The sequence below is a fragment of the Chionomys nivalis genome, chromosome 21 (assembly GCF_950005125.1).
Source record: "Chionomys nivalis chromosome 21, mChiNiv1.1, whole genome shotgun sequence".
Classification (NCBI taxonomy): Eukaryota; Metazoa; Chordata; class Mammalia; order Rodentia; family Cricetidae; genus Chionomys; species Chionomys nivalis.
In genome coordinates this window covers 4,091,174-4,111,196 of record NC_080106.1, presented here as the reverse complement: position 1 = coordinate 4,111,196, position 20,023 = coordinate 4,091,174, and the positions used below count along the sequence as shown (strand labels likewise).

The 20,023-nt window shown below is 49.1% G+C and overlaps 1 protein-coding gene across 5 annotated transcripts in view; it reads right to left on the bottom strand.

The window, feature by feature from the left end:
* Positions 1-13,209: 13,209 nt before the first annotated feature.
* Sipa1l2 (signal induced proliferation associated 1 like 2) overlaps positions 13,210-20,023 on the bottom strand; it is a 158,754-nt gene continuing 151,940 nt past the window's right edge. For 3 of the 5 annotated variants that reach the window (XM_057753431.1, XM_057753434.1, XM_057753432.1), the window contains 4 exons: positions 17,084-17,137; positions 16,461-16,584; positions 15,729-15,810; positions 13,210-14,405 (listed from right to left, as the gene is read on the bottom strand). In XM_057753431.1, the coding sequence (XP_057609414.1) occupies positions 14,259-14,405; positions 15,729-15,810; positions 16,461-16,584; positions 17,084-17,137 (407 nt within the window). In that variant the 3' untranslated portion in view covers positions 13,210-14,258. The remainder of the gene's footprint in view (positions 14,406-15,728; positions 15,811-16,460; positions 16,585-17,083; positions 17,138-20,023) is intronic. The other 2 variants (XM_057753433.1, XM_057753435.1) reach the window with 1 other exon arrangement.

Below are 20,023 nucleotides of genomic sequence, written 5' to 3'. Positions count from 1 at the left end.
AGTCTCTGTTTCTACACCTTAAACTGTAGTAAGCAAACACTGCCATAGTTACAGCCATATGAAGAACCCAGTACTTAGGTGAACTTGCTCTGCTGTGCTTGTCTCCAAGGGGAGTAACTAAGATCCTGTGTCGGCTCATTAGGCCAGGCCCTACAATAGCGTATTTGCCTCAAGCCCCAATTTAATTGAGAAACAAGAACTAAATTAGGCTTTCCAGAAGTTGGGTTGGTACGAGATCATCATATTTGGCCGTGGAATGTTTAGTCCTCTTGCGGACACCTGCTTCATGTAATTTACCGTCTTGTGGGATTCTTTAATTGCCCCTTTCTAAGAGATGAGTAATGCCCCAGCATATTGCTTCAGGAAAAAAAAATAAGTCACAGCTGGGTGAGATGCTTAGCAACTTTTTTTGCAAAGAAGAGATTTGCCAAACTCAGCAATCCGAAGCAGTAGAAATCCATCATTATGTTCGCAAGGCGCCTGGGTACCAACTAGTGTGAGGAATCTCCTTCCACAGGTAAGAGAATAACCTTCCTTAAAGGTCTGGGAAGACACTGCTGAGAGTTTGCCAAGACTCTCAGAACTCAGGGCAAGAATGAAGAAAACAGACTGAGCATAAAGAAACAGGCAAATGAGTGACCATGCATGTGTTAATCTCTCTGCACTTGACTGCCAATGTGATGTCATAGTTGTTTCAAGCTTCTGTCATTGATAATGGACAATAATTTGAAATTGTAACTCCATGTTGGGCGCCATTTTGACAGAGGCTGCTTGTTCATTCCTAGCTGCCCTGACCCGAAATAATCACACAGAAACTATATTAGTTATAACACTGCTTGGTCTATTAGCTCAGGCTTTTTATTAACTAACTCTTACATCTTAAATGAACCCATTCCTATTTTATATTTTACCATGAGGCTCATTGCTTACCAGTAAGGTTCCAGGGCATCTGTCTCCTTCAGCAGCTGCATGCCTTCTCCTTGACTCCGCCTACTCTCTCTACATCTCTGTTCAGATTTTCTACCTGTCTTAACTCTGTTACGCCATTGGCTGAAAGCAGCTTCTTTATTAACCAATGGCAATAAAACATATTCACAGCATACAGAGGTGAATTCCACATCACCCCCTTTCTTCATTAAACTGCTTTAGGCCAGGATATTTTTTATCATAGCAACAGAAATGAAACCAGGGCAGCTTTTTCCTACCACCCTGCTGTCCTGTCAAGCACTCAGCTGGTTTTCAGGTGGGAGGGAACCACACCAGGGAACCAAGGCCCCACCAGGATCTCCTGCCTGCTAACCTGGCTCACGTGTACTGGGCCTGCTTGACCTCTGAGACCCAGGCTATGATGCCAAACCTGCTGTTCAGAAGAAAGCTGGCTGCCTCAGGCTCCTGGTCACAAAGATAAAGCCCAGCCCTATCAGGTACTCCTGGTTCCTCTGTTCCCTGAAGGCAGAAAACCTGGGCATTGCATTTCTGTCCTAGTTAGGGTTTCTCTTGCTGTGGAGAGACATCATGATCATGACAACTCTTATAAAAGAAAACATTTAATTGGGTCTGGGTCACAGTTTCAGAGGCTTAGTTCTTCACCATCATGAGGAGAAGCATGGTAGCATGCAGGTAGATATGGTGCTTGAGAGGTGGCTGAGAGTTCTGGATCTGCAGGCAGCAGGAAGAGTGAATCACTAGGCCTGGCTTGAGCTTCTGAAACCTCAAAAACCACCCTCCAATGACACACTTCCTCCAACAAGGCTACACGCACTCCAGCAAGGCCACACCTCCTAAGAGTGCCACTCCCTATAGGCCTATGGGGGTCATTTTTATCCCAAACACCACATTATGTATACCCAGCCAGGGTCTTGATGGAGGAAGGTCATTGGCTAATAAAGAAACTGCCTTGGCCCATCTGATAGGGCAGAATTTAGATAGGTGGAGTAAACAGAATAGAATGCTGGGAGGAAGAGGAAGTGAGCTCAGACTCGACAGCTCTGCTCTCTGGAGCAGACGCCATGCTCCCCTCTCCCCGGCAGACGCGATAAAGCTCCGACCCAGGATGGACGTAGGCTAGAATCTTCCCGGTAAGCGCTCCTTGGGGTGCTACACACATGAATAGAAATGGGCCAAGCAGTGTTTAAAAGAATACAGTTTGTGTGTCATTATTTTGGGGCATAAGCTAGCTAGGCAGCCATGAGCCGGGCTGTGGGAAGAGGCCCACAGCCCCTACTACAGATGGCGCCCACGTGGATAACTGCATCCACAGAAAGCCTGAGAAAGCTTGGGAAAGAATAGAGTAAAGCGTGTTTTCTTGGTAGCAGCAATTTCTCGGGTCTGCTCTGCTTGCTAGAGGCAAGCAAGCGCTCTCATCTAAGAGAGGCTTCCTGACTCAGCTTCAGCTGTGAAACCTTGCAGCTCATTTAAGAGGTCCTGCCACGAAATACTTAAAACGGTGTTGGTGAAAAGCTGAAGGCATGCTTTTTGGTTTTCAGCCGTAGCAGGAAAAAAGTTGTGCTGTTTTAAAATGCTGGCTTTCTGGGCCATCCTGCCAGGGCAAACTCTTGACTGTTTGAGGCAGGAGGGCCGACTACAGAGAGAGGACTTGATTGTTGTCTGTGGATGTAATGCTGCAGTTTGCTTGTTGGCAAAGACCTTGAAACGCCACAGAGTTGTGATAAACATGGCTACAGCTGGTATCTCCGCCATGAGGCTGGAAAGCTAAGGAATGGCACGGCTTTCGTCCTACTGATATTGCTTGGTAAATTAAAGACTCATGTGGTCAGAAAAAGAGAGATATACAGTAAAGAGAGATTCAAAGACAAAGAAAAGTTTAAATGGTTTACAGTGTTTTTAAAAATATATGCAGGCTGAAAGATAAAGTTCTTAAAAGTAAAAAAACAAAAATAAGGAAGTAGTTGGGTGTGGTAGTACACACCTTTAATCCCAACACTTGGGAGGCAGACGAAGATTGACCTCTGTGACTTCAAGGTGTGGTAGCACACGCCTTTAATCCCAATGCCTGGGAGGCAGAGACAGACAGATCTCTGAGAGTTCAAGGACAGCCTTGTCTAAAGAGTTATTCCAGGACGAAGATAAACAGAAAAAGTAAAAATAAAAGTAAACAAAATAGAGTTAAAATAAAGCTGCACAAAGATGGAAATTACCTAGAGAATCTTGATACTGTATGCTATTATGCTCTCTTTGAATTGTTTGAATGCTGAGGAAGGAGGAACAGATGCTAAAAGATATTTGTTTATAAATGATGCTGAACTAATCCAAGATAGATATTTTCAAAATACCTTGACTTTAAAATTTGAATCTAAGGACATGATGCTTTGGAAAGGAGTTTCTTCTTTTGTTTTCACAGAGGATGAGACCCTGTCGATTTTTTCTATTCCAATATGGTATGATAGACCACGCCCTCCTGAAAGGTTGCTGTGAACACCCTTAAAAAATTGCTTCGCTCAACTGCCAACTGAGATGAACCTAGCAGACAGGTTATCCCATAAAAGACCCGAATAACAGCGCCCCCATTCAGCAGGAAGCAGTTTGGAGAGAAAAAAGCTACGCCCATGTTCCCATATATTGTTTATTAATGTTCTTTTTACATTTAAAGGGGAAGATGATATAGATGTGAATAATTTGCATTGATATGAATCTTGGTTTACTGGTATTAATTTAAGGTCAATTTTATTATATGTTTATGTATTTCTGACCTTGATTAAGGTATTGTGATTGTGTAGTTCATTTAAAAATGTAATGTATATAGGTTGTTAATGGATAATTATCAATAATAGTCAAGTTTGTAGTCATGTTAGATTTTCTAGATGTGCATGCATATATTTCAGATAGGCATTCATCATATCTTTCAAAGGCTAGAGAATATGGTATTTTAAATGTTTTAATAACTTAAGGTTTTTCATGACAATGAGAAACGTCTGCTCCTGGCAGCACCAATCTACTTCAAGAAGAAAGAAGATGGGCATCGAAGAGGCACCTTATGGAGTTTGATAGCCATTTGGGCAAGAAATTGCTCTTGCCTGGACTGTTGCATAAACTGGACACAGAGAACCCACAGAGAGAGGACTATTGAACTTGCCTAAAGGTGAGATGATCTTTCGGGGTTCCTGATTCATGAAGGAGTCTGCGAGACATTCTGCAGGACACAGCAGATAGTGACTGAACTGACTTTGAAATTTCCTGCTTCATGGAAATGTATGCTGGAAACTATGGGCCTTTAGGCCGAAGATGGATGCCCCAACGGTACAGAGAAACTTTGGGTGACTGTCAAGGCAGCGAGATGTCTCTGTCATTTCTAGAGTTTAGAAGTTGCTTATTTCTTGTTTGCTTAGGTAATATTATATCCTTCTGGAGTCTTTGGTAGAGTTGAAGAATAGATAGTTATAGTTTTCTTTAGTTATGATAAAGATAAAATAGATGTAAATATTGTAACTGTAATTCTTACTTGATAACTGTTTTGCTATATGTAATTTTGCTATGTTAGAGCCTTTCCTTTTTGTTTAAACAGAAAAAGGGGAAATGATGGAGGAAGGTCATTGGCTAATAAAGAAACTGCCTTGGCCCATCTGATAGGGCAGAATTTAGATAGGTGGAGTAAACAGAATAGAATGCTGGGAGGAAGAGGAAGTGAGCTCAGACTCGACAGCTCTGCTCTCTGGAGCAGACGCCATGCTCCCCTCTCCCCGGCAGACGCGATAAAGCTTCGACCCAGGATGGACGTAGGCTAGAATCTTCCCGGTAAGCGCTCCTTGGGGTGCTACACACATGAATAGAAATGGGCCAAGCAGTGTTTAAAAGAATACAGTTTGTGTGTCATTATTTTGGGGCATAAGCTAGCTAGGCAGCCATGAGCCGGGCTGTGGGAAGAGGCCCACAGCCCCTACTACAGGGTCTGGCAGGGAGAGTGACAGCATCTCTCCATTACTAGTCTCTCAGGCATTTCCCAGGACTCAAAACCTTACCCAGGAGTCAGGGTCCAGAACAAATAGCAACTGGTCCTGTTTTCATATGTGGGCAGCAGCTGATAAGGAAGAAGGAGCCAGCATCTCAGCTCACAGAATGAATGGGAAGATGTCCCCAGCCTGTTTTCAAAGCACTTTCAAGAACTGGAGACTCTAGTTGCTAAGCTGCTGGTCACAGGGGACTTTGTCCACTCTTCTGCACCTCCTCCCCTTTCCAAGAGCCATTCTCACAACCCATCAGGACTCTGTGACCTTGACAACCAGCAAGCCAGCCCATCAGCCTGGGAATGTGGCAGGAGGTGGGGCTGGGGGCAGATAGTGGATATAATGTGTGGCCGTGTGGGGGCAGCTTGGCCATCTGGACAGGGGCAGTTCTTCTAATGAGTTCTCCCTTCAGCCGTTGGCTCCAATGCCCAGGCTGGTCATGCAGGTGGGAGGGCCCTAGGAACAAGGTTTGCCCCTGGGTTGGACTGGGAGCAGGAAGCTTTGGTTGGTTGCTATGTCATTCCTGCTTTTAAGAGCTTGTTTCTCCTCTTAGATTTGACCCTGCTTATCTGTTCAGGGACTAGAAGGTGCTCTTGTCTCCAGGAAGATGAGCAAGACCTTGAAGAGGGGCTGCTGCAGAGGGGAGAGTCACTTGGATTTGGTCTTTAATGAGTCGGGAATTTTAAACAGTAAGGACAGGGGAAGAGTTGGCATGAGATCTCACTCTGTGGCTCAGGTTGAGTTAGAATTAACTATGAAGACAAATCTGGTCTCCAACTTGCAGCAATCCTCTGCCTCAACCTTCTGAGTTCTGGGTTTACTGATGATCACCATGTCCTGCTTGAGAAACCTTAAATGTGTGAAATATTTTCAATATACAAGTGTACATACATGGGTAAACACCATACATATCACATATATATGTGCACATAAATGGACACACATGCATTTGCTTACATATGCATTTATGCACACACAGAGACACATATGTGCATGCATATGCATATACATACAGAGACACAAATGCAAATATATACATACAATCATGCCCACGTAGCACACAGACATGCAAACACAGTTATACACACCCACACATGACCACATGGACCCACATACTAAGGCAAGGCATACCCTTACAGGGACACATGCAAAGACACACATGTACACACAGACCCACATGTGCCCACACAGGGACATGCATGCAGAGATACACAGATACGAATGTGTGTACACAACAGGCACATACTTAGGCATGCACACATTGGTTGTGATCTCAAGGACTGCTCCACAGGGCTCAGCTGGGGGCCACTCTCTACTCTCTGTCCTTCTGACTCTGAGGACAAGGCTTGAGTCGCAGCGGGAGCACCAGCTAGTGTGTCGCATCGTTTGCCTGGTGCCATGGAGATGAGAGGCCCAGCGAGCAGCGAGATGCTGTTGCATTATTGATGGCATCACTGACGACTCAGCTCTCCTCCGGCTGTGACACTTGTTGTCTTGAGTGGGCAGCGGAAAAGGCTTTCAGCAAAGAGAGCTGAGCTAATGTGGCCTTGGGTGACCTGGCTAGGATGCACATTCCTGGGCCTGGGTGGGATGCTGGCTGCCTGACTTCTTTTTTTTCCCCTAAGCACCCAGGATCTGGCAAGTGTCTGCTGCCTCATGGTGTACTAAGGAAAAGGCAAATATTGAATAGGTCATGGGAAGAAACCTACAGCCTGCAGGAGGGACTGTTACTTGAAAATGTGACCAGCTAGGTGAGAAGACCACGTGTGTCAGGCAGCTTCCTGCTGCTCTAAGCACTGAAATAATTAATTTATGGAGAGATGGCTTGCTTTGTCTCAGTTTGGATGGTTCCAGTCTACGGCTGGGAGACCCAATGTCATCAGCCTCTTAGGCAGTAGCAATCAAGGCAGAAGCTGTGGCTCTCATCATTGAAGAAGACAAAGGAAGAGGAAGGGGCTGGGTTCCAACAGGGCACTCCCCCAATAACCTACAGACCTCCTGCACAGCTCTCCCTCCCAACGGCTCCACCTCATTCCAGCAGCAACACAAGCGGTTCTTTGGTGGCTGCTTTGTGTATTCACATGCTTGGTGACTCTGCTGACTGGGACACTGCAGAACAACAGTCAGCAGGGAATTCCTGCTCTGTGGGGGTGTCTGGTAATTCCATCTGAAAGGTGTTATTTCTGCATGTGCTCCAAGTACACCCTCAGTTCTCAGTCACATCCATCAGGAGTTACCATTAGCAACCTTCCTTATACACAGGGAAACTGAGGTCCCGAAAGCTAAGCATCTTGCCCAGTATCACACAACGCTTGAAGATCGGCATCCTGAGGGAGCACAGTGCCTGGCAGGGGTCTCAACGGGAGAAACCCTGTGCTCTTTGTGGTTGTGGTGGAAGGAGGGGTTGGACCATTTTCTGGAGTCCCAGTGTCCTCCTGGCTTTGCTGTTAAAATAGGGGTACCAGTACATTGGTCATGAGTCTGTCTCTTGTTCTGACTCCTCCCTCCCTCCCTCCCTCCCTCCCTCCCTCCCTCCCTCCCTCCCTCCCTCCCTCCCTGCCTCCCTCCCTCCCTCCCTGCCTCCCTCTCTCCCTCCTCCTCTCCTTCTCTTCCTTTCTCTTCCCAGAGATGACGAAGTCAGGCCACCCTGTGAAGTTTGTGGGCCATCTTGAAGCAGATAGGGAGTTCTTCTCTTAGAGATAGAGTAGGTCATGGGAAGGAGTCAGGGTCTGGGAACCTGATGACTTCCCAGAGGAAGTCAGTTCTGAGGCTTGCTGACCCGTCCTGTCGGCAGTGCCCGGGTCTGATCTGTTTAAACTTGGCACCTACTCACTATGAATGAGAGCAGATGCCATGACCCAGAAGAGACTTTCCATCCCTGAAGTGATGTGTTTCGGCCAATGGCTTAGCAGAGTAACGTCAGGCAGGATCAAAACAGAGGAGGGGGGGGAGAAGGCGGAGTCAGACAGAGAGACACCATGCTGCTTCCAAAGGAGAACCCGGTCTGAGTGGCAAGGAAACAAAAGAGCAGTCTCCACCTACAATGAAGTGGGATGCTAATGCACACAGGGACCATCAAGGTGAAGGACAGTTGGGGAAGGGGCATAGGTAGATAAGGAAAGTGAGAGTGGCTGTCTGTGGCGGCTTCTTGGCCCCAGAAGACAGAGACAGGTATCTAAAAAGGCATAATGGGGAAAGGGAGGGCCCAGCGGCCCTATAAAACACCTAAGTCAGTGCTCCATTTAGCCTTAGGCTTCCTCCTATCCCAAAGGGATAAAGCCGTTATTTTCCTCTTTCTCTGGGGCTTGTCTGCAGTAAGGAACAAACTCAGTGACCCCATAGATGACAGCCAGCATCTGTTACAAAGAACACTTCACAGAGGGCCAGCCATACCAGCTCTAGTCAGCAGTATGGGGTTGAGTCAGGGCCTCCAATCATGGGAGCAGACTGGAGGTGAAGTGGCCATTGCTCTCTCCAGGGTGAGCCGGGAGGTCAGCTGGGACCCCATCCAGCCCTGGCTTCTGAAGAGCAGAGGAGGACTGGGCCACTTAGCCTGCCATCCTTCCACCTGACCCTGTCCAAGTCAGGGCAGAGGTCAGAGGTCCAACCTGCCCGGGAGTGCTGGGCCATGCGCCTTTTGTTTATGAAATGTCCCCCAGGCTCAAGTGTTTGAACACTTGGTCTCCAACTAGCGTTCTGTGTTTGGAAGACTGCAGAACTTGGGGGGAAGTAAAGCCTTGAGGTTTGACGGCCCAACCTTATTTCCCGTCCACTATGCTTTTGACCCCAGACTCAATGTGACCAACTGCTTCCTGCTTCCCCATTGCCACGCCCTCCACGACGGAGTAGATCCTTCTTGGTTTGAAAATAAGCCTTGCTTCCTTAAGTTGTTTCCTGTAAAGAATTTGGTCACGGTGACAGGAAAGTAACTCATGCCAGATCAAGTGCCCAGTCTGACCCCAAGGGTGCTGGTGTCTGCCGAGGCCATTCACCATGCCCAGCAAAAGAACTCGAGACCGTCTGCTCTGCCATATGCCTACACGGCACTGTGCAAACATCAATGTACCAGCCCCTGCATTCTAAGGCACAAAATCCCAGTGTGTTTACACAGTTAATACCGAGTTCTGTTCCCGGGAACCCTGGCTCCCAGGCGGCTCTTCTTCCTGGCAGGGGTCTGGTCTCTTCTGCTCCTCAGCCATGGGTGGGAAGTAGGAGCCAGGGAAACCAGAAATGTGACAGGCTGGAGCCAGTTCTGCATGGCCTTTCTCCTGACCCTGTGTGCTCCCTGACATACACAGCCTGGTTCACCCACAGCTAAGGTATGGTGTGACCAGGTCCTGGCACAGTATCTACACCACAGGAAAGATTCGTCCCTGGGTGAACTAGAATCAGAGGTGGGCTGAGGGGGAGGGGAAGTGGGAATTAGGATCTGGGGTTCTGGACCCATTTTCATTGAGATCAAAGGTATGGAACCCAACCTTCCATCCCGTGAACCATTTGCTCTTCCTGCCCCCACGGTTCTTTCCACTGAATCCCAGAGCCTTCCACGGTTGCCCACGTCTCATTTGAAGTGTGTCTCTCTTCTTTTGGGCTTCCGCACCTCCAGCTCCCTGCAGCCCTGCAGCTTCAATCTCCTCCCTGCTGTTTCCATGTGTGGTCTGGGTCCAAAGCTTCCCATCCTACCAGCCGCTGTGATTGCAGAGTTAAATGTTAAACTTCAGGGCCCGGAGCAAACATGTCGGACTCATTCTTCCTCTTCCCCGCATTAATTACCAAGTTAATCACTCTCCGGAGAGAGCCTCCCTTCCCTGTTGATCTTCCTGTGGGCCCAGAGCTAAGCTTCGGAGAGCCCAGGCTTCTCTGAAGGGATGGCAGTGGATCAAAGCTGGGCACCCAGGGGGCTCATCAGCGGTGTTTCTGGTTTCCACATGGTGGAAGGAGAGTGAATTCCTGAAAACTGTTCTCTGATCCCCACATATATGCTGTGACATGTACACACACACACACTAAATTAATACCTATATAATAAAAATAAACCAAACAAGGAGCTGGAGAGATGACTCGGTGGTTAAGAGCACTGGCTGTCCTTCCAGAAACCTTAAGTTTGATTCCAAGCACCCACACGGCAGCTCACAATTGCCTGTAACTCTAACTCCAGGGAGTCAACACCCTTTTCTGGCCTCTGAGGGCACCAGGCACCCACACAGTACACAGACATTCATGCAGGCAAAACACCCAAATAAAAACTATTGAAAATTGGCATACTTATAGACATAAATGCACACATAAAGACAGAGATCTGATGTTCATGTCCAGAGAGTTCACACAGAACTATCTTCACGAAGCTTAGTTCTTTAGGAGATTCTATTGGAGTGTGAGGTCTCCTTGTACAGATGTGTTTGCAGCCAGAATTCCTTCAGAGCGTTTGCAGAAGTGTCTTCACTCTGAATCACGCACAGCCCTCCTCACGGCTCTCAGGCTCCACGAGGGTTTCCCACACCAATCCCTCCAGGCTGATGGGTGGCCACTGACTGACGGGGTCAGGACATCTGAAGTCTTGAGGACAATTTGGAATCCAAAGGACCTTTGCGGGTTTGGTGGGGAGGGCCATTTCTCTGGTTCTTCTGCCACGTGAGGCTGCTCGGCTAGTCTCAGGCAGAACCCTGACATCAGGGACAGAAGAAGTCAGGTGTCTTCAGCTGGCCATATCAACAGGTGAACAAAGACTTGGATAGTTTCAGAGGCCAGCACATCTGGTATGCTAGGATGAACTGGGTGGGGGAGGGGCTCACATGGTCACATGTCTAAGTATGTGATTTCTGGGAAAGAGAGCTCGGTCAGGAAAATGTTTACCATGGAGGTATGAGGCCCTCACTTCAATTTGCAGTACAATAAGCCAGGGATGATGACATGCACTCATAACCCCGGGGCTGGGGAGAGCCAGCCTGGCTGAGTTGGCCAGCTCCACCAGTGAGAGGTCCTGCCTCAAAAAACACAAGGTGATGGCTCTGAAGAAGATGAGGCTGTCTTCTGGCCTCTACATGAACGCGCATGCACATTTGCGTGTTATCCCCGCCCCTAAGGGTGACATTTGAGGTGAAGCCTGTAAAAGCTTTCTGTGTGTCTGATTTCCCATCCAGTATCTAGGATGGGAAACCAGCAAGCTCAGCACCTGGATTTATCTGGAGGTTACAGGTGAGAAAGAGGATGCATTTCTCTGGTTCGGATCCATCTCTTACCCTTTCCCCTCCCGTGTGTCACAGGAAATAAGCAGTTATTTCCGCCTTCGTTCCTTCCTTAAGAGCAGTGTGCTTTTCAGCATCCCTAGAATCGTCCTAATGTGTAACCCACAGACACAGTAGGTCGGTACAGTCTCCACCACCCCTGCCCGCCCTCACTCCATCTGGGGATGATGAGTAGCGGAGCACACGCTGGCTTGGTTTCCAAGGATCTGGGGCTACTTAATGCCCTCCGAGGCAGGAACTGGTGGCGGCAGGCCTTCATAAACTTCTCACAAGTATCTTCATGCTGAGGTGGCACAACTGTTGCCGTGGTAAAGAGGGAGGCGGAGCCTTGACCAGATGGTTTATCTCCAAGGACATGGAGCCCTCTGTTTGGCTAGAAGTCCGCAGTCAATTCCACAGAAGTTTCCAAATCCGCCGTGCCTCAGAGATCAGCTCCGAGTCAGCCTCAGGCTCTCAGGCTGGTGTGACTTTTCCAAACACCCTGCCACTATCAGGTGATTCTCCGGTCTCCTACTCCTTACCACAGGAGTGGCAGGGTTACAGACACATGCCATGTGCCCACCTTTTTGTGTGGGTTCTACAGATCTTAGGCCAGCAGGCTTCTATGGTTAGGGCTTTCGCCGGCTGAGCCGTTGCCCCTGACAACATGTCCTCGTCCTTCTATGTGGCCACCTCTCTAGCCGTAGACTTTACAGGTAAGAAGCTGTGGCTTCCTAAGTCTGATGGCATCCCTGGTGAATGACAGACAATCAAAATGCATTTTGATTGACGTGTGGGACCACGGGCTTCTTCTACCTCATTGATAACTGAGCAGCTGAGCAAGGTAGGCTTTCTGTTGTTACCCTTTGATGGCACCTTGTGTTTTTAATAAGCCCTCTCCCTACTATAGGGGAAAAAAACCCTCTCCAATATGCTAATTACTTTCAACTGCCACATACTGGGAAGGCTTTGACACACAACAGTTCACCCCATAAGGTGAGAAAAAAACACCTGCTTAATTATTCTAAAATAAAAGCAATTACTTTTAGAGGCTTGACTCCAATATTAGTTTATACCAGCGCGTCCTCATAGCAAGTTAACATGCCTAGTTAAGAGGTGTCAGTAACCAAGCATGGTTAGCAAGTGCAAAGCCGCTCAGAACTCCATGCACCACGGAGACAGGAAGCATGTTCAGTTAGCCTGCAGAGTGACAGACCGGAATCACCTTGTCCCTGTGCTAGGCATGGCCCCATAGACATGGGTTTGAGAGATGACTCCACGTTGGCCCTAGAGATAAAAGGACTTTTAACATCAAGAAGACATTAGTGCTTTGGGCCATGGCAATGCCTCAGGGTGGGACGGCACCCCACTTGGCTCCTTTCTTTCCTCTAAGGTGGACTCCACCTGCTTAGCTGCATGCTACAGGGCCACAGCTGCTCTAGATCAGGGACTCGAAGAGCGGTGGCTGCCAGGGTTGCACAGCTGCCTCACAAACAACTCTGGATTCCTCGAATAAACCAGATTTACAGTCAGTCAGGTGTGGTGGCCCAAGTCTGTAAATCCAGGTCTCAGGATGCTAAGGCAGGAGGATGAGTTATTAGTGAACCTGGGTTATACAGTGAGCCCTGGCTTTTCTAAAACCGGCCAACTAAATGGCTTTCCACCCCTAAAGGAAGCTTGAGTAAGTTATTCACCCCAGGTCACAGTTTATCTGGTTATAAAATAGGAAGCCCCCAGACCCTCCCAAGGATACCGTTAGGATCACCCAGACCCTCCCAAGGATACCGTTAGGATCACCCAGACCCTCCCAAGGATGCTCCTAGGATCAAGGAGACTAGAAGCTTAGAGAATAGTATACATGGAGTGTAGTAACGAATCCTTAGCATTCTTAACCAGTGAGAGGCTAAGAGGCAGCTAAACAGTTCCAATATAGATCAGGACCCTAAATGACCTGAAATAAACTCACAGAAATGACAGACACATCACAGTCTACACACACCAGATAACACTGTTTCTTATGTCGACTTCTTTTGAACATTTATTAAAAAAGCAAAATGTATGTTCATCTCAAATATAACAGTTAAAAATGGAAAAGCAATACAAACAACGTGTTAGCCAGCAGCACCGCCCGCCTGCTTCAGCCCGGTCCGGGTGAGCTCAATCACCGCCCGCCTGCCTGCCGCCCTCCGTACAGTGCAGGTGAAACCAAATCATATAAAATTAACAGGTTAGGGTTAAATAAGCTTAAATAAGAGTGTTAAATACAAGACGCTTTATCGGAGTTTCTGTACAAAGATAAACAAATTTGGGGCTGTCCGCAGGACTCCGCGGGCACTCAGCATGGGGGACCACTAGTGGGAAGGGAGATGACTGTCCTCAGCAGAGCGACTATGAGAGCAAACTAAGCACTGACATGACCACCGACAGGTCCAGCCACTTACAAGACATAAGCATCTCTTTAAAGAAAATCAGAACACTGTTAATATTCAGGCACCGTTTGTTCCTGCAATAAATATGTCTCTACGGTAAGAGCGTTTGAGCTAGTGCTAGACTTCAGGGCTTCTCGCTGCCAGAGCTCTGCCGCTGCTTCCTGCACCCTTCTTATTGCTATGGTAATGTGGCTGTGGGAGAAAACTACTGTACATCCAAAAAAATAGAGCACCTTTAACATTAAAGTCCACGTCTGATTATCTGCCTCCGTATTTATTTTTACAATCCTACAGCCCTGCTATAGTACACTGGCTTAGCATCTCTGTAGGTCACCTATTTCAGTTAGTGACACCCAGTTCTCTCCCCCAGGGAAGCTGAGGCCCGAGCACTGTCCGGGAGCCTTTCAGCTGCCGGCTACTTCTGCGTTCACCAGGGGTTACATTCATCTTCTGCTGCAGCTACCCAGGAGTCCAGGTCCCCTGACCTGTCCTGCTAGGGTGAGTCGCGAGACACAGAACGAGTAGTGAGAATCTACCTACAGGTGGTGGAAAGCGCACAGAAAGCTGCATTGACAACTTGGAAGGGACCGCAGGTGGGCAAGCGGGCGGGCCAGCCCAGGGTCCCCGTGAGAGCTGCTGGCTGGTCAGGCCTTCTTGTCGATGGTACTGAAGAACCACTCGGTGAACTTGCGCAGCTGGGCTGTGGCAGTCTGCGACTCTTCCTGCAGCCGCATGTTGTCTTGCCTCAGGTGCTGGACCTCAGCCTGCAGCACTGCCTTGTCCTGCTTCTCCTGTGGGGACCAGAAATCGTGTTACAGAGCACTGGTAGGCCCCTCCCACTGAGCAGGACACGAGGGTCCCATTCCGACTTAATCCCGAGACTCTCCTGCCTGGGCTTTGTCACTCACACAGGGACAGGACGGAGCTGCTATCTAGGACGACTGTCAATCAGAAGCTATACTGCCCTCACCCACCTGGAAGAGACAGACTGAAGCAGTTGGTGTGAACCCCTCCAGGTCCGCAGCTCTTCTTCAGCTGCCTTCCTCTCCACCTAAAACTGGCGCCAAAGTGGCAGCCATGGAAGCTAAATCTAGAACCATCACTCAGGGCCTCTTATTTTATCCTTAGCCTTCTGATGCTGCCATATTTCCATGCCGACCTTTGGTTTGCCACTCACAAGCACATAATAGTGGGATTTTCACAACTGTATGGCGCTTCTAACAACAGCCATGAGGAACACACAAGCTTCAGGTCTCTAGTGCTGAGCGCACAACAGAGAGGTGGGAAAGCAAAGCCTTGTTGGCAGGTCAGCTGAACTCACCCTGGCAGCTTCCCTCTACACTTGACCTTAGCCTCTTTGCTGGTGATGGAAGACAGAGGCCGTCAGAAAGTGTGTCAACATGTGGACGTGCATGCACACACAGACACACGTGTTTGACACACTGCAGAAGCTGTCCCCGTGCCCACCCTAGGCCACTCCCTCCCAGCACTCTTGGCTGTTGTGTAATTCCTTCCTTCCTGCTCGGTCCGGTTCCACTAACACTCACACCAGCTATAATCCCTCTTCTCCCAAAGTCAAACTGAGCTGCCGCCCAGAGCCTCCTGGGACACTCTCTGAGATACACACGCCACTCCGCAATTATGGGCAGCAAAGGGCACCTAGCACAGTAAGGACACAGCAGTGGGGACCAGCAGGAACTCCTGTGTAAAGAATCTTGTTCCTCTGAGGAGACATTGGCACAGGAGCATGTGCACACAGCTGTTTCTGAAGTGGGTGAGCTGACTGAACTCTTGGAGATATCATTTTGGGGGAGCAACTGACTCCTCTTTGGACTGGCTCACATCTGGCTGTTGCAGTCAACAACTCACAGAATCAAAGATGCTGGCTTGTTGCATCTTACTTCACATGGGGACCTCACCGTGCAGAAGGCCCAGTCACCCTCAGGCAAGTTCACAGGACTCCCTGCACCCTCAGGGGAAAAACCACACCAGCTGCCCGCTAGAAGGCGAGCGCAGACCCAGGGAATCTCCCTCCTGTGTCCAGGTCTGGTGAGGGTCTTTATCATCCCTGGGTCTCCTCAGCTTCTTTGTAGGAGTGACAGGGGCCGCCATACCTTGCGAAGGTCGGTCTGCAGCTGTCGGAGAATCAGTTCGAGCTGGTTGACTTTCCCAGTCAGTGTGGAGGGCGATCGCTCCCTGGGAAATGGTATAATGAAGAGGACTTAAGAAACTCAAGGCTTGCCTGTGTTTGTGTTGGTAAACTTCTCACTACAAACATTATGTATAAGTTGATGATTTGGGACAGTGTCCCCAGAGCTACCACTACAGACTGAGAATCTGTAATACGCCAAGACTGGTAAGGAAACCAAGACCAGGGTTATTCAATTGGAGAAGAGGAAGGCCAGAGCTAAGTTCGAGGAGCCAAACATGGATGTGACCTCTGTAACTTGCCTTTGTCAAGAAAATAGAACCAGGCTCAATAGCAAGTTAACAGTGGCTCAGTTCACAGGGAAGTCAGAAGTGGGGTTCATGCATCATAAATAGCAGGTATAATCCTCATACATGTCAGTAGCAGGTGGATTGTTGGATCAAGGACCAGGGTCTGAGATGAACTGTGCCCTAGGAGGACCCACAGCATGAGTGGGCTGGTGGTCCAAGATTGACTAACAAGGGGGTCACTGCCTGGTGCTCTTATAGTTTTTAGGTAGCTGACCTGAGGTCCCACCTGGTCCTCTCTGCCATGAGACTGGCTGCTGTGGGCACAGGCCAGCCATCAGCAGTCTACGGTCACACGGTCTAGCGGCGTCATTTCCAGCATGTCAGGAATCCAGGTTAGGCCCACTTACCCAGAGGCATCCATGAACTCCTTGCCGCTGGTGGGATCCACACACAGGGACAGCTCTGGGGCCCCTTCCAGGTCTTGTCCATGCTGGAGGTCGGTCAGGGTACAGAAAGATGCCACCCTCTGGTCTGGAGATGAGGAACACACAGAAAGCAGTTTGGTGAGAGCCACCAGGCACCATGCCTTTGTACAGACCAATTTACTGAATGGAATCTGCTGGCCCTCCTTACCACAATGCCCTGTTTGAAACAAAATGAAGAAACAGAAACTCAGGCAAGCTGTTGGCAATGAAAAAGCATGAAACTGACAGTCCTCCGTGGGCTGTATGGAACAAACCATATACACAGAGACAGGGCTACCATCTTCTTTCCACACCCCAAGTCATCTAAAGCTACTGGCTGGGCATGGGTTAGCAAGCTGGTTGATGTGGCTGGTGGACAGAACCATGGAGATGGACCCTTCTGCAAGCTCCCATGAACTCGAGAACATTCCTGGGACAGAACAGCCAGGGCACACGTCCCTGGTGCCTCCCCCACCCCCATTCGGTATGTGGACCACCATGCAGGCGTGCAGACACATGAAATAAATAGAACAGGCTACGAAACAGCAAGAGCCAGTGTCAATCACCTAGGTAGGAGGCGTGGTGACAGAGAAGCCCGAGTTCTTCATCTGAGTCAAGACCTGAAATAAGATTTAGAATTCTCCCATGAACAGGAAGATCTCTCTGACCTTGAGAATCTCGGGGACCCTTATGGTACTTGAAGGATGGGGTTGTGTGGGTATAGCATGCATGGTGTGCTAGTGTGTGTGTGTGTGTGTGTGTGTGTGTGTGTATGTGTCTATGTGCACCTATTAGTGTACGTGTAAGAAGACAGTAACCAGAAGGCTCCGTGCCGTGTTAGGTGGTGCCAGTGTTAGGTGGTGCCATACATCATGGTGAGATAACATGCTTCATGTTTTAAGTGTTCTAGTTAGAAGCAGGGTGTTAACGTCTGACATATAAGTGTTCAGTTACAGATCCCACCATTTCAGACGGTCCTGCTCGATCCACTCTGCAAAGCTAAGAGGACAGTGGTGGTGAGAGCCGCAGGCTGGACCCTCTCATTAGAAACGGTGCACGGAGCTCAGCGGGATCAGGGAGGCCAGCAGAAACACCCACAACCCGAGACAGAGACTCCTCCTACAAGGCATTGTGAGACTGGCATTCAATGTTTTCAGGCAGCTGGGCAGGAAAGAACGGCAAACAGGAGCAGTCCAGCCTCTTGGGGCTAAACTCTGACCCATAACTCAGGCCAGCAATACTCCGAGGTAGGCAGGAAATGTCCTGTCTTTGCAGGACATGGGGACAGATTCAGAAGCTGCCCTGGGAGCCTGCCTTGCCCCAGGCTCTGAGTGCACGCACATGCGCAGCTGGGACTGAGCGCTGAGGTTCGCCAGTGAGCACGGGAGGCTTCTCATAGGGTTGATTAATGGGGAGGAGCAGTACCCAGGCGCGAGGAGCTGTCTCCCGCTGGCTGCTGCACAGGCCTCCTAATGAGGTGACCTGCCTGCTTGGTTGATGTAGGGTCACACACTACCAGTTAATTAAAAAGGCTAGCAATGCGGAGGCTGCCAGGAGCACATGATGGAACGTCACTGCAGCCAGAAAGAGCTGAAGGCACAGCCGACTTATTCACGGTGCCCTGGGCCCTCTCAGAAGTCCTGCTGAGCTCACCAAGTAACCCAGCACATCAGGGTTCTTGAGCTGCATGGCCACCACCTAACACCTGCCAAGGGCAGACAGGTCCTTTAATTGCCTTTTCTGTAAAGTCCAAGTCTAACCCATAGCACGACAAAGACCCTGCAACTGCTCAGTCCTAACAGGAAACTGCGCAACCCACTTTTGTCTGACACTGGGGCTTCACACTTGGTGAAATAACCTGGAGCTGAACAAGTTAAGGCAGCTTAGCCACTGCCCACATCCACACACGGTCTCCCTGCACAGAGCTAGTGGGGACGGATGAAGGGGAACCCTGGCTGGAAGTGAGAGGCCTGGGTGGCTACAGAATTCTGTGCACACCAACTATGGCCTTTTGGCTAAGATCTTGTGTAGAATTCTACAGTCTTCTTCTGTGAGGGTCCCAAATAGACATCTTATCATTTAAAAACAATAGCAACCGAAAATTAGAAAAACTCGGGCTGGGTAAAGTGTTTGTTCCACAGCTGCTGACCTGAGTCTGGACCCCTCACACACAAGGAGAAACTGAGCACGGTGAGTGTATGTCTGGAACCCCAGTGTGGGAGGGCAGAGGTAGGCAGCTCCTCAAGGCTCACTGGCCAGCAAGTCTAGCTGAATGGTGAGCTCCAGGTTTAGAGAGAGATCCTGTCTCCAAGGGCGATGAGGACAGGAGAAGCTATCAAAGAAATCCTGATGTCAACCTCTGGCCTCCACGGGCGTCCACACAGACAAACACCTGCACATGCATGCTTGCACTCCAACATCAGAGATTCGTTTTTTGCTCGTTTGTTTTTGTTTGAATTCCATGGATTCATTTTTACCATGTGGAGCCTGGAGACAACCTAGCCAAGCTGCCTTTGTTTTTCATTATATTTGGCTCTGAGGGTCAGGTCTCACACCTGGATAGAAATACTGCATTCTGCTTCAGCCATTTCTGTCTTAATCCATAAATCCCCAAACAAGAACCAGAACAGGACACGCTCCAGGCGGCCCCAGGGAGTCACATGGTCCTCTGGCCAGGGGGGCAGAAGCCAGTGCAGATTTGCCACCCAGGCAGTGTGTCCCGGAAGAGCAGGCTGGGGACTCTGGTCAGGCAGATGCTACTCCCTGAGAGACACTGAATGACTTTCGGATAAGGCTCACCTTCCTGACATTTTCCAGGGACACTCTGCCCCTTCAGCTTACTTCTCTGACGACAAACACTCTGCCATCACGTGACCTGACCTGGAACCTCATGGCACAAATAAAACCACAGAAAAGGCAAGCTGGGAGAGTGGCTGGTGTGTGCAGGCATAGCTCAGGCCTGGCGCCTGAACTATGGGGTAGCCTGTTTGCTTTGCCCCTCCTGTTCCCACAGGCTCAGCAGGTTTGGCTAATGAGAACATCAGACATGTTTGAGGGACAGCCAATTTTCCCCTTTAGGTATGTTGATACTTATTTCAATGTCATTATATATGTTCATGTGGGGTAGGGGGTAACGTGCACGTGTGTTCAAGTGTTGAGGTCAGAGAACAGCTTAGGGCATTGTTTCACATGTGTGTCTACCTCTTTTTTACTTTTAAGACAAGGTCTCTCCCTTGGCCTGGAACTTGCAGACTCTACTAAGCTGGCAGGTCAGCCAAACCCCAAGGATGCTCATGGCCTTACCTCCTCAGTGCTGGAGCTATAGGTGTGCATGGTGTACCTAGCCTTTCCACTCAGGTCTTCGCACTTGCAAGACCAGCGCATTAAAGATTGAGCCATCTCCCCAGCACCTGATGTCATTCTAAAGATCTGAAAGGACATAGCACTATACAAGAGGAAGGCCAAGCCATAGGCTATTCAGTGAGTCTAGGGCTGAAACAGCAAGA